Source organism: Alnus glutinosa, chromosome 6, assembly GCF_958979055.1.
Source record: "Alnus glutinosa chromosome 6, dhAlnGlut1.1, whole genome shotgun sequence".
NCBI lineage: Eukaryota > Viridiplantae > Streptophyta > Magnoliopsida > Fagales > Betulaceae > Alnus > Alnus glutinosa.
Genome location: NC_084891.1, coordinates 22,509,926 through 22,524,735, shown reverse-complemented (window position 1 = coordinate 22,524,735; position 14,810 = coordinate 22,509,926). Strand labels below are relative to the sequence as shown.

The window sequence follows — 14,810 nt, the reverse complement described above, 5'->3', positions numbered from 1 at the left end:
TTATTTTTAAAACTCAAAAAGTAGTAAATGACCACCTTACATAAAGGTAAAGTGATAAAAAGTTGTATAAAAAAGTAGTAATAAATCATTACTTTTTTTTTTTTTTTTTTTTTTTTACCAATTACATTCAAAAAGCACTTAACATATGCAGGTACCAAACATGAAAACAGTTTTTCAGTGATAGTGCTTTTGATAAAAGTTCATAGGCAAAAGTTTTATGAGAAAAGCTTTATTTCTCAACTAATCCCAAACGGACTCTATATTTCTTTAAGAAAACCCGTGCTTGGTTTGAGTTGGATTGATTTCATGCTTCATAATTTTACATTTGTTTTTAACTCTAAGCAATTGGGTGAAGTCATTTGGTCAATCCTTCAAATCAAGTCACTTGTCACTTTTTAAAGTTTGGTACGATTGTAAATTAGATATTTGTTCAAGGTAGTAAGTGTAATTTTCTCTATTTTTTATTTAAATATCTTGATGCTATAAACTAAAGAAATGATTTGACCTTTCCTCAACAATGTCAAAGAATATGCAGAAAAGATAGAATCTTTTAATAACTAATTCTAATTCTATCCATCATTTTTTTTTAATAAGTATTGGCCCAAATATTCTCATATCCTTGAGATTGATTTGGATCTTCAAACACTATAATTTATTTAGCTTAAGCTATCCCCAATAGGTTTCAATTTTCAGCCTCAATCAAAACACATCAAATCTGGAAGAATTTGAAAAATTATAGTTATGTTTCCTCGATTTTGGCCCGCTGTGATTTCTACATGATTCTGATCAACGAATGGTTGGCACCATTGGAAAATAACTTGAAAAATGAAGAATATGGTGTTTTGCCTTCAAATTTAGTGCATATGGACTTTTTGATTCAAATAGCCTTCTCATTAAGGCCCAAAAACCCAATTACGGCCTAAAACCCGAAGGACACTTTCTATGGCCTTCTAGAGATTTTGAATTTCTTAACCCAAATTTAGCCCAACTAAGGGTTGGCCCAAAATTCTATATTCTTTTATGTCTAAAGAAACATAATTCTTCCTACTTTTTAGATTAAATCTATATTAAGTTCATGTAAAGCTTATGTTTAAATTTAAATCTAGTTTATGAAAATCATTTTTCTTTTGAAACAAAATCCTTCTTGGTCGAAAATTTAATGCATATATATCCTATAAAAACTTTACATATCCTTTTGAAGAAAAGAAAAAAGAGATGCCAGAATTTTGCAATCTTTATTCATAAAATTTAAGGGGACATTATATTTTATCCAATTTAAGCATATGTAATATTAATTTGAGGAGAAATCCTTAACTACGGATATGACATCAATTTTGCATTCAATGAACAAACAATCACCCACCAAGTAGCCCTTTGATACGTCCTGAAGATCTCTCTTTGACCAAATCTCGGGAAAACCGCAATCGGTGTTGGGAAAGGGATGATAGAACCAGTAGTCACCTGTAAGGCAAAAGTTGGTTATTAGATTTTTTGATTGGTTTTTCATGTAAATTTTTAGGAGAGAATTGTCTTCTGTTTAGGTGGAAAAGAAATTAACGAAGGTTTAGAGCATATTTTTGTATAAGTCAAGAGAACAGACCCGTCCTTTCATGATGATTGTTATTAATTTGGTCCCTTATTCGCAGCTTGAACTTTGCGTACAATTTTTTGTTGGGAGAAAGAATTTCTGAATCATCTAAAATGAGATAGGGAGACAAGCATGTGTCGGCTCCGGTTTCTCCTTCACTGAGATCGAGTCCCAACTTCCTATATTCAAAATATAAAGATAAAGGTTTTGAACTAAAAGAATAAGACCTACTTGAGAGTTGAGACTGATATATATATATATAGAAGAGCAAAACGCCGATCATACCATCTTCGCCCTTCCACAATGAATTGCTCAGAAAAATAAAATTCATCTTCCAATGCCGTATAGTTGTCAATCCTCCAAGAGAAATAAGTACGTTGAGGTTGTTTTATCATTGACAAAGTCTCCCCTTTACAAGTACCTTCAATTACGAAAACCTCCACCCCAAAGACACAAGTGTCATCGACAAGATAACCATTTGATGAATCATTGAAAGTATCATGGGAAAGCAATTGGGCGAATCCCCATTCAGTCTTCAATTTATGCAAGCGTGTTACTCTCCCATTTGCATCTGAGTTGTTGAGGTTCACAAGCAATTGTAAAGCCACGTATCAAATCCCAACATATATATATATATATATATATATATATATATATATATATATATATATATATATATATATATATATATCCAGATGACCAAATTGAAAGCAGAGCCTTAACCTAAGTTTTTCGGTGAAGCTAGCTACCTTGAATACTCAGGTACTTGTCTCGGATCTGATCAAACACAAAGAATCTTATATTCACGTTAACCCCGCAGCCAAGTGGAAGAACATCGGTAGCTGCTATTGCCAAGTATAGAGAGATGTGACCGCTCCCATTACTATTCTCTTTCCCATTTGGGTAGAGTACCAATTCCCTAGACATGAAAACGAAAATGCCGATATTATTTTATCCGGAAAAAGGATGAAAATTAAAAAACCAACAGCTGAGAGGAGAAGGGGTCCGCAATATGCACCAATGGTAGCCACCAACTTAGAACTCGCCGGAGCCACATTTTTCCTCTTCCATCTCTAACAGTAACGAGAAATTCTTGATTTGAAATATATAATGAGCTGGTGGGAGTTCTCTAGTTGATCGTACGATTCCTGAGATAAAAATAAAGAAAGAAAAAAACGTTAGATCCAAATGTGTCAAAGTCGCAGCATCAGAATCAGACAGATTGAGCAAAGGCAACAACTTTCGATACTCTTTTTGACAATTACTAAACAATTAACCAACAATTAGAGAGAGAGAGAGAGAGAGAGAGAGAGAGAGTAAACCACTTTCATCATTGTCAGCAGGGTGAGGATGGCAAGTTTTATCTTCCTTGTCTTTCTTTTGAACCATTCGTTCTCGCGGTGTTCCTATCATGTAAAGCAGAACTGCTTCTGATATTTTGAGGAAGCTGAAATGACAATATATGAGCCTCTATGGCTCTATGCATTGAGGAAGGAGTTTCAATATATATATAACTTATAAGCTTCCTCCTAACTTGGTCGAATTATTATTCTTAATTCAATTAGTTTCTTTACTTAATTTGTAGGATATTTTTCTCAAAGCACGCTTTGGATCAGTTATTGCGTGGCACACAAAAACAAGAATTAGTTCGTTCTCATTGAACAAACTTCGAAGTGAGGCTTCGGAAAAGAATGTAGTGATCATGCGATGGACGGAAAAGTTGAATGCCTTTAGGACTATATTACATGGAGGAAAGCAAAAGTTTTAATTTGATCATTTCAAGTTTCGATCAACGCTATAAATACCCAAATTGTCTGTAAATATTTCAAGCCATCATATGACTATATATATATTCAATTAGTTCCTCTGCAAAATTATATGGAATTGAAAGATGATCATCTAATCAAAATGTTACATGAATGCATCACGGATCTAGTAACACGTTTCTCAACAGGAAAAGAAGCAGAATCTTGCTTCTTATTCTTGCTTATGGTTGCTAATTAATTTAGAAAAACTAGCGGTAGTGAAATGATAAGTGTTGAATGTTGTACATTCAAGCCCATTAATTTACATATGCATGTTAAGCTCTTAGTTTTGTTATAGTTTGATGTTTTGTGTTGTTTTTGTGTTTTTTGTATTTTATAGGTTTTGGAAGAAAATCCATCAAATTCCAAGATTATAATGAAGTCGGCAAACTCACTTTTGGATAGATTCAATTCCAATCAATTTTGAATTTAAGGAAAGAAAAGTCGGCAAAAATTTGTTATTTTTGGAAAGAATCCAAAATGAGCATGTTTCAGTAATTTAATCATAACTTTTATTGTAAGTATTTGATTGCAACAAAATTGGTGGCGTTAGAAAGCTAATAAAAAATGCAATAAACATGTCAGAAATAGATTTTTCATAATTCGGATATTTATCATGCCAAAATTGCCCCGCAATAAAAAACTGCAAATCTGTACGAATTTTGGAATCATTTTCCTACTTGGATGGAAATTTCAGAAAAGGAAAAAACTTGTAATTATTCTATTTGGACTAGAAGACCTATTTATAATTGTTCTAGGATTTCTAGAGCTTCTCTAATCCCTATAAATAGGCCTCTAACATTTGGAGAAAAATACACACAAGCTTTGAGGAAGAATCAAATGCTACATCAAGAAGGAGGTTCTTTCTAGTTTTTTTTTTTTTTTTTTTTTTTTCTTCTTCCTTTATTTATTTTCTGTATGTATATAATTTTAGTTTATATAAGTTGTAACTAATACTTTAGTTAGGGCTCGATTGAAGCCCTAATCATGTCTCTTTAAGTTTTTCAATTTATTTTGCTACAATTTATATATTGATGCTTAACTTGATTAATTATAGTTTCTTGAATTCCTCGCATGTTTATGTTTGGTCATCATATGCATGTAGTATAAATTTGTTATTTATGTCAATTTGGATGACCGAGTCCTGGGCATAATAGAGTAACGAAAGAACCCCGACACAGGTTTTTGGATTAATCAATATAAAGACAACTGGAATAGATACCATATTCCAATCTGAGTGTGTTTACCGATTTCCATAGATTTATTCTTCCTTGAAGAACAACTTAGTAGATACCATGCTTAATCCTTCAAGGAAGAAAAGAGTTAGAGTAGATACTATTTCTAACTCGTTGCTTAGGGAAATCAATAGCTTTAGGAGAAGATATCATTCCCTTGTGGCTGGTAAACATTAAGCATCATGTTATGATTGTAGTATTCTGCATATTGTGAATCTTATTTGAGTATAATTAGCGGTGGATATTGAAGCCCTACATTTTCTTCTTATTATTTTTAATTCAATATTTTATCCTGTCTTCTTCAACGTATCTTTTTTTTTTAGGAATTTCTCTTTAAATACAATTTATACCAATCCTCGTGGGAATGATCTCATATTTGTCTGCTATACTATTATTTTGATCTTGTACACTTGCGAGTAAAACGTACAAGTATTTGCTTATTTATTTAGGAAGATATTTGCACAACAAGTTTTTGGCATTGTTGCCAGGGATTGTGTTAAATTGTGTTTTTAAAATTTTCCTTTATTTTAGTTATTTCTGATTATGTTCATCTATATATATATATATATATATATATATATATATATATATATATATATATATATATATATATATATATTCTCTTTTGTTTCTGAGTCTTTTCTGCAAATTTTAGATTCTGGTCTTGCGATTGAGTGCACAATTCATATACGCTCGAGCGCAACTAGGATCAAGTGCAGTGGGTCGTCGATCTCAGAATTTAGACATCATTACATACGATCCAGAGATCAAACGCACTATTCGACAGTGTAGAGACACCTCAGAATTTGAAAACATATTCAAAGTTAAGGAAGACATGGCAGAAGTACATGTAGAGAATCCACCGGAGCAGAAGCTGATGAAGAGTTCCTTCATACCACAAAATCCAAATCAGCCCTCTTGCATTGCTTTTCAACCGAATGTGCAAACCAATTTTGATTTGTCTCCGTTGCTCAATATGGTTCCACACTATAGAGGCACCCCTACAGAGGATCCATATCTACACATTCGAGACTTCTTTGATCTTTGCAAAACTCAAAACGTCCATGGCTTAAATGCGGAAGGAATCAGGTTAATTCTCTTCCCTTTTTCCTTGAAAGATAATGCTAAGTTATGGTTGAATTCTTTGGCTGCAATTATGGTTGAATTGGGAAGAGTTGACCACAAAGTTCTTGAAAAAGTTCTTTCCAACCTAACGGACTAGGCAATTGAGGAGGGAGATTCAAACCTTCCAACAAAAAGATGGATACCTATTCTTTGAGGTGTGGGAGCACTTCAAGGAGCTACTTCTAAAATGCTCACATCACAATCTATCTCAGGACGATCAGGTACAAGCTTTCTATGAAGGTTTAAATAATTCTAACAAAAGTCTTGTAGATTTAGCTTGTGGAGGTGTACTAATGGAAAAGAATAGCGAGGAGGCAAAAGAACTATTTGAGACTTTAAGTGAAAACTCCCAACAATTCTCATTTCGAGGGAGGCAAGGACTCAAAAGAAAATGTGTCTATGAAGTGAATGGCAATAATGGAGTTCAAACTCAGATGGCTATCTTGGAGAGGAAACTGGATATGCTAGTGAAAGTCATGACTACTCATAACATCTCTCTCATTCAACAGATTGCTCAAGTGGAGGCATGTGCCATATGTTCTCATTCTGACCACATCACTGAGACTTGCCCGATGTTTTCATTTACAGATTAGGAGCAAGCAAATTATGTGAGCCAAAATAATTACCCTCCAAAGAACAATCCATACTCCAACACCTACAATGCAGGGTGGCGAACCCACCCTAATTTTTCATGGAGTAACACTCAGAATGTGCAAAATCCCCAAGGGTAGCAAAGAAATTTCCAACAGGGAAATAACTATCAAGCTCCACCACAAGCGGTCCAACCGAATCTTGAGCCAAAGAAGAATGACCTCGAAGATGCTCTACTCGAATTTTTTACTGAGCAACAACAGACCAATGCTCAGACAAGTCAAGCTATTCAAAGATTGGAAACACAAGTGGGACAGTTGGCCAAAGAGTTAAGTGAGAGAAAAAAGGGGCGAATTCCCAATGGAAGCTCACTGTGAACAAATCATCAACCACATCAAAAGAGAAAGAAAGCTTCAAAGTCACTTGGTGGCTAATCCTAGTGGATATTACGTGGAGGATTGGAGTTCTTCCTATCATGAGCAAGCTATCACAACATTGAGGAGTGAAGAAGTGATCGAAAATCATAAGGAAGAGGGGAAGGAGGAGCAAATTGAGGTCACACATGATCTACATCGGGAAAAAGGCAAGGAGGTGAGCACTGAGGCTTCTTCAGCATCAACTCTTATTCCCGAATTACCAAGAGGCCATGAGAATAGTCTGTTACTGCTATTAGACGAGCAAACTATGGTCATCAAAGCATAAAAACTCTCTAAGTATTCTCCTCATAGTATTCTAGTTCATGATTCCCTTTCGGATGAGAAGTTATTTGAGAATTCTCAGAGTAATTTACCCCAATCTGTGAACATTAGGAACTACCTTTCTGTAGGTAGAATTCATTCTCTGTGGTCCAAGAGAAGAAAAGCTTGGTGCTTCAAGTTTAAACTCAAAAGCTACTACCAACAGCGCTCGAGCAGTCCAGAAGCTCAAGCACATATGCCCAGATTAGTGGTTTTGAGGCCACTGCATGCACGAAAAATCTATATCCTTTAAAGAATTCTGGTTTTGTTTTTAATTATAGTTCATTTTATTTTGGTTGATTTTAGTTTCTATTCTTTTTTACTTTTTAGTTTTCCTTTCCTTGGTTTTGTTTTTCTAGTTTCGTTTTTCAGGGACAAGTGTTTTTGCATTCAAGTTTGGGGCAGCCATACCTAGTCCAACCAATTTTCTCATCTCCCAGGTATGATCTTTCCATTCTATCTACACATTGAGGACAATCTGTAATTTAAGTTTGGGGGTATGGGACACACACACACTTTTTGTTTTAAAAAAGAAGAAGTGATAATTGAATTGCATGTTCATGTTATTTTTAAGACTTTGGTTGATCTAAAAATTGTGAGTTGAATTCATTGGTGAGCTTAGAATGTTGAACAGATGATCATTTGAAATTAATTCTAAAGTCCTACTACTTACTTTTGGTATTTAAGAATTTATTTGTTTCAATCTAAACTATCACTAGCACATTAGCATATAATTTGTGAGGTATGATATATGAACCAGATTGTGTATTTTTCAATGTCTTGAGTGAAGTTGGGTGACTTGTTGAATGGATACCTTGGCATATTTATAATAATAATAATAATAATAATATTAATAATAATAATAATAAAAAGAAAAAAAAAACCATTTTTGAAGCTTTCACAGAGTAACTGGACTTCTTGCCTCATTAAGCATTGAATGTTCACGTCAAAAAGTGAGAAGTTCTGATTGGTTAAAGTCATGACTAGTTTAGTTCTGTAACTTTTTTGACTCGAGTTAGTAAGTTCTTGGGGTGTTTCCACACCTAGTGCCTTAAAGCCATCTGGTTTGGGAGCATTAACCTAACACTCGTTACATGGGTTAATTAGAAAGCTTAAGAGAATTAAGCATTGCATAGTCTGACCAAAAAAAAAAAAAGAGAATAAATCTCTTGCTATTATGCCTTGGTCATTCAATTTGATGGGAATCCTAGTGAATTTTGAGATATTGAGTCATTGCACATTGGAATTAATTTGAAGCCTCATGATTATGTGTTAGTTCACCTTACACTGAATTGAGCTTGTGATGCCTCAGCTTGTCATTTGTAAGTGGTTAGACTTTAAAATTCTATTTTATATTGAAGATGGAGTTTATCTTTCTAAGCTTGCTAATAAATGAGAATCATAATTGTGGTGACACTTAACTCTTTGGAATAAACATGAATTTTTGCATAATGTTTGTGGGTATCATTCATGGCAAACACTCACGAGACTTCACTCGTCGTTAAATGCAATTGTGTTTCCCGCAACAGAGAAGGTAGAGTAGTTATTGTTTTAGTTTTGGGTTAAATACAAAAAAGCCCTCCAAACTACCACACGTTCTCCGGATGGCCCCCCGAACTACCAGTGCTTGTAATCTGACCCCCTAAACTACCAATTGCTTATTTTTTGGCTTCATCCGTCACTTTGTCGTCTAATTGGATGGAAATCGAGTCACATGCACGGCATGTGACTCTTTTAACCCAAAAGCCCAAAAATACTCCTCTCATTGTGTTTGAAATTTCGACAATGCCTTGGTTAAAAATATACACGCATTGTGTAAAAGGTGGGACCAAATGAATCCTTATTTACAAATCTGCCATTCGTAAAGAGGGACTTCAAAGGTGGTGAGCGCAACACCACCTTCACGGCTTCACTGCCGAGCTCTTAGCCAGCACCGCCACGTTCCTCAACATGGCCTACATCCTCACCCGTGAACGCCTCCATACTCACCGACTCTGGAGGCACCTGGTCCGTCTCCGTATGCGTTCCTCTCTACTCCGCGACTGTGCATGATGTAATTATAGAGGCATGGAGGGCAGTTGAACATCAAGCTTGGGCTCGGTTTCAGATGGGAAAGGCACCAGGTTATAACCCACTTTGTTACACACTGTTTTATGAAGCTAAAACAGAGGAATTGCAATCCGCTAGTGGTCACGTGGATTGGCGTGAAACAGATACAGCACACATCATTTTCTATCGCATGTACTCTCTTTGATCTCTATCTATCAGACAAACATAGGCACATAAAGTGAATAAAGGAACTGAACCCAACTCACATGTCGATAATTTGATATAATAACACAGTTCTTGACCTGGTTTCTCTCGACATCTTGTTTTGTTCTTGAGTTTTGGCATTTTTAATTTTTCCATGTTGGCATATGAGTTTCTTAAGTGTTTGTTACCAAAGTGCCCTGAAGGGCTTCTAGTGCCAGTTCTTCATGATCTTTGGATCAGATGCATGCCACCCACATTACATCATACATATGGTGGTTGAAGATCAGGTCTTGATTAAAACTCACCGTTGCATCTTTGGTTGCTTAAGTTGCCCAGCGGCTACTAGCCGTTGGAGACAATGTTAGAGACAACATAGCCAGTAGCCATTGGAGACAAAGAAAATAACATACCAAGGATTGGAGGGTCTCTGATACATGTCATTGTTCCTCCTCTCTTCCAGTTTCGAGTAGTTTGGCAATGGCATTAATACATGAACTAGTTTCAGCAATTGCAATCCTAACCTCCTCAATAGCGCATAAGTTTTTCATAATCTTAATACAAAATCGTGCGAGTTTGTGATCACCCAAAAATGGAAGCAGCTTTGTAATGCAGTTCAATATATAAAATGGTATCCAATATCACCATTGCAAGACAAATTATAAAGTATCTTCAAGGCAATTCTATGAAGTGCCATGTTCTGGGTATCAAGGGCTTTTAGAATGGCGAGAAGAACACCAGATGACACCATCATAGACTTGTAATTGGGTTGGTAAGACAAAACTTCCATGATAGCAAGGGCTTCTCCAGTAATATCAGAATCCAGATATGATGCCAACACATAAATGCCATCTTCATCAAAGGATGGCATTTCACTTCTACATGAAACAACAGAGAGTTCATTAGCATAGGATCTAGTGATTTCTCCAGCACCAGAATATGGTAAACAATTTGATGCAGCAGGGCATTTTTTTTCTAAAAAAGATTCTCCCTTCTACTTCATTCTTAGTTTATGTTGCTGTGCTGAATCACAATACTTTTGCTCATACTATGAAGTGCCCTACTACTCTGTTTACCTCTGTTTTTATGTTTAAAAACAGAGCTTCATTCCCTATGATCCCCATGTCCTTTTCTGTTTCTCTGGAGTTGCATGCAGTCCAGTGGAATGAAATGCGTGTATCCATGAAGCTTCATTCCCTAGTTGAGAGTGAAATGCAGGAAAAAACTCATGCCTACTCATGACACCTCTATTCAAACTCATGCAGACTCATGACACGCCTAGCGTTGGATTGCGTACTTATGAGGCTGATATGCGGCCCAACATGGGACGCGTGGTAGGGAAGATTTCCAAGCTGTATTTGGAGTATGAGATTTGATCGGATAGTGTGAAAATGCCAACCGATATTTCGGTCTCTTTGGCACCCAGATGATGAATATGATGAGAGGGAGAGAGGGTTGAAACCCAAACCCCTCCTCGGGGTCAGCGGGATCTCGCCGGACAGTTGCCTAAGAAGAGAGTCCGGAATCTGGCCGGAGATCTCATTCTTGAAGAGGTCGACAACTTTCAGACGGTGGAGGTAGGAGATGGATGCTGGAAAGTTGCCGGAGAAGTTGTTGTCATTGAGGAAGAGGCCGAGATTTGAGATTGAGGAGGCTGCAGAGGTCAAGGATTTGAGATTGATGTTAGAAAACGCGTCCTCTGTGCAAGGGGTATTTTTGGGTTTTTGGGTTAAAAGAGTCGCATGTCGTGCATGTGACTCGGTTTCTGTCCAATTAGACGATACAAAGTAACGGATGGGGTCAAAAAATAAGCAATTGGTAGTTTGGGGGGTCTGACTGCAAGCACTAGTAGTTCGGGGGGGCCATCCGAAGAACGGGTGATAGTTTGGGGGGCTTTTTTGTATTTAACCCTTTAGTTTTCCTTTTATTTTCAGTTTTGCATTGCTAAAGGACTAGCAATATGTAAGCTTGGGGGTGTGTGATAAGTGCTGAATGTTACACATTCAAGCCCCTTAATTTACATATGTTAAGCTCTTAGTTTTGTAAAAGTTTGATGTTTTGTGTTGTTTTTGTGTTTTCTTGTATTTTATAGGTTTTGGAAGCAAATCCATAAAATTCGAAGATTATAATGAAGTCGGCAAACTCACTTTTGGATAGATTCAATTCCAATCAATTTTGAATTTAAGGAAAGAGAAGTCGGCAAAAATTCGTCATTTTTGGAAGGAATCTAGAATGAGCACGTCTCATTAATTTAATCATAACTTTCAGCTCAAGTATCGAATTGCAACAAAAATTAGTAGCGTTGGAAAGCTAATAAAAAATTCAAAAATATGTCAAAAATAGATTTTTCCTAATTCGGATGTTTACCATGCCAAAATCGCTCCGCAATAAAGAACCGCAAATCTGTACGAACTTTGGAATCATTTTCCTATTTGGATGGAAATTTCAGAAAAGGAAAAGACTTGTAATTATTCTATTTGGACTAGAAGACCTATTTATAATTGTTCTAGGATTTCTAGAGCTTCTAGAGCTTCTCTAATCCCTATAAATATGCCTCTAACCTTTGAAGAAAAATACACACAAGCTTTGAGGAAGAATCAAATGCTACATCAAGAATGAGGTTCTTTCTAGTTTTTATTTTCTTTATTCCTTTATTTATTTTCTTTTTGTATATAATATTAGTTTATATATGTTGTAACTAATACTCTAGTTAGGGCTCGATTGAAGCCCTAATCATGTCTCTTTAAGTTTTTCAATTTGCTTTGCTACAATTTATATGTTGATGCTTAACTTGATTAATTCTAGGTTCTTGAATTCCTCACATGTTTATGTTTGGCCATCATATGCATGTGGTATGAATTTGTTATATGTCAATTTGGATGACCGAGTCCTGGGCATAATAGAGTAACGAAAGAACCCTGACACAAGTTCTTTAATCAACATATAGACAACTGGAATAGATACCATATTCCAATTTGAGTGTGTTTACCGATTTTCATAGATTTATGTTTCCTTGAAGAACAACTTAGTAGATACCATGCTAAATCATTTAAGAAAGAAAGTAGTTAGAGTAGATACCATGCCTAACTCGTTGCTTAGGGAAATCAATAGCTTTAGGAGAAGATATCATTCCTTTGTGGCTGGTAAACATTAAGCATCATGTTATGATTGTAGTATTGTGCATATTGCGAATCTTATTTGAGTATGATTAGCGGTGGATATTGAAGCCCTACCTTTTCTTCTTATTATTTTTAATTTAATAATTTATCTCGTCATATTCAACGTATCTTTTTTTTTTTTTTAGGAATTTCTCTTTAAATACAATTTATACCAATCCTCGTGGAAATGATCTCGTATTTGCCTGCTATACTATTATTTTGATATTGTGCACTTGCGAGTAAAACGTACAAGTATTTGCCTATTTATTTAGGTAGATATTTGCACAACATGTAAAATAAAGTGACTTCTAATTTACCGTGTGTGTGTTCACAATGTGTAACAAAATAATGTAAAAGTGGAATTTAAATGACACAAATATTTTGCTAACGAAGTGGAAACTCAATGAAGAGAAAAACCACTTCGGGGTAGTCAAACCTAGGAAATCCACTATCAAAAAACAAAGTTAGTACATAGACAGTAACACTTACATACCCCTGATGCAGCTATGTATCCAGCACTCTGACACGTAACCCAACGTGAACACCTCTCAACCAAGTCTCCTACTTGAATGGGTCTTCTATAGATCCCTTTACCTTAGGGCTCCTCCCTAAGATAGACTTCAATTGTAGCACATCAACAACACACAACAGCAACGACTTGAGAGCGAGCGGATCAACACAACAACTCCTAAAATATACTCTCTAAGCTCTAAAAAATTCAATACCGAATTCTGTAAATAATACATGCCTAGAGTCCTCTATTTATAAGCTACAGAAGTCCAAAATTGACTCTGAATCGTATTTCTCTAGACAGCGTCCAGACGGTAGCTAAGAGTGTCCGGACGGCCAACTGCGCAACCGACTTTCCAATATACGCTGAAATTCTTTCCTGAATATGGCTGCGTCTGGAAAGTGTTGCCTTAACGTCTGGACGGTGTTGCCCTGACATCCGGATAGTTGCAAATCTTCTCCACGTCTTACCTTATCAATGATAGCGTCCGGACGATGTAGACCTGTCGTCAGGACGGTTTGAGCTATCTTCCAATATCTGTGTCTAAGAAAGAAATCCTTTTACTTGTCGAACACTGAATCGCATTCGGACGTGTTGGTGAGACTTTTGAACGGATGCAACCTTGAACAATTCGAAGCTTCTGGACACTGATGGGAGTCCGGATAGAAAAACCACATCATTCAGACGGATGTTGCTTGACTAATGAGCGTCCGGACGGAAAACCACGTCGTCTGGACGGATGCAAGGGATCCGATTTCATTGTCTTGAATTCCGCATAGAAACTTCTTAAAGCACATAACTGAAGTATAGACTCTGAATATAAACAACATCCCTGATTAAAAAGCAACATTACATAGAAGTGATTTTGTCCAAGAGAATGCAACCAATCATAAACTAACAAACTTCCCCTTTGGCCATTCTGGGACAAAAATCACTTGACTGGTTTAAAAATACAATCTCGGTCCAAAACAAAAAATACTCTCCATTTTTGTCTCAAAATGACAAAGTGTAAAAATAGTATTTAGAAAAATCACAAAAACAGTTCCAAAGAACAAAAGAAAAGGAAACTGTAAAACGCCATAACACTACAAAAAAACATGAGAATACTAACCTAAGGTCAGTAAAGTGAAAATGTGTTTTTCAGGTTATTGGAACCCAGTAACGTGGTCCCACTAACGCAAAGCTGAGGTTAGTATCCCTTAAGTTGCTAAAATGTGTATTGTAACCTGGAAATCTAACATTGCATTAATGGCCAGTAACGCGACAAATATCTCACGTTACTGAGATCGAGTTACGTGAAACTGCACGTTACTGAGTTTCTGTAAGGTGCAAAGAACAGGTTACTGAAATGTTGTAACGCAGAATTAATTTTCAAGTTACTGAATTATTGCAACGTGAATATTTTTATGTTAGTGAATGTTGTAACGCATAATTGATTATCACTGTTTGTTCTTGTGTTGACTGCATTCTGTTGGACAAAATCACTTCTATGTAATGTTGCTGCTTTCACAGGGATGCTGCTTTATCCAGAGTCTACTCTTCAGCTATGGTCTTCAAGAAGATTCTGTGAAGTTTTCAAGGAAGTTTATTTCAGTTCCCTGTCAACCGTCCGGACGACGTGGTATTCCGTTCGGACGCTCATCAGTCAGCAACATCCGTCTGGACGACGTGGTATTCCGTTCGGACGCTCTTCTGTCAAAGCATCATTTGTCCAGACGACGAGAACTTTCCGGCTGGACGCCCATCAGTGTCTAGAAGCTTCGTACAGTTCAAGGTTGCATCCGTTCGGACGTAATGGCAAATCGTCCGG

At 36.2% G+C, this 14,810-nt stretch overlaps 1 protein-coding gene across 1 annotated transcript; it reads right to left on the bottom strand.

Moving 5' to 3' along the window:
• Nucleotides 1–1,234: 1,234 nt before the first annotated feature.
• On the bottom strand, nucleotides 1,235–2,515 carry LOC133871624 (ubiquitin C-terminal hydrolase 12-like). The gene is made up of 4 exons (XM_062309050.1): nucleotides 2,338–2,515; nucleotides 1,874–2,159; nucleotides 1,601–1,767; nucleotides 1,235–1,461 (listed from the first exon to the last, which is right to left on the bottom strand). Exons 1-4 carry the CDS (start codon nucleotides 2,513–2,515, stop codon nucleotides 1,292–1,294), a joined length of 801 nt encoding a protein of 266 aa, XP_062165034.1. The 3' UTR covers nucleotides 1,235–1,291.
• Nucleotides 2,516–14,810: the final 12,295 nt, after the last annotated feature.

Excerpts from the sequence above, each read along its gene's own strand:
- LOC133871624 (XM_062309050.1), bottom strand. The coding sequence starts at position 2,515 with ATGTCTAGGGAATTGGTACTCTACCCAAATGGGAAAGAGAATAGTAAT. Across the intron at positions 1,768-1,873 it reads ATTGTGGAAGGGCGAAGATG|GAAGTTGGGACTCGATCTCA; the intron begins GTATGATCGGCG and ends TTTTGAATATAG. Across the intron at positions 1,462-1,600 it reads CAATCATCATGAAAGGACGG|GTGACTACTGGTTCTATCAT; the intron begins GTCTGTTCTCTT and ends TTTGCCTTACAG.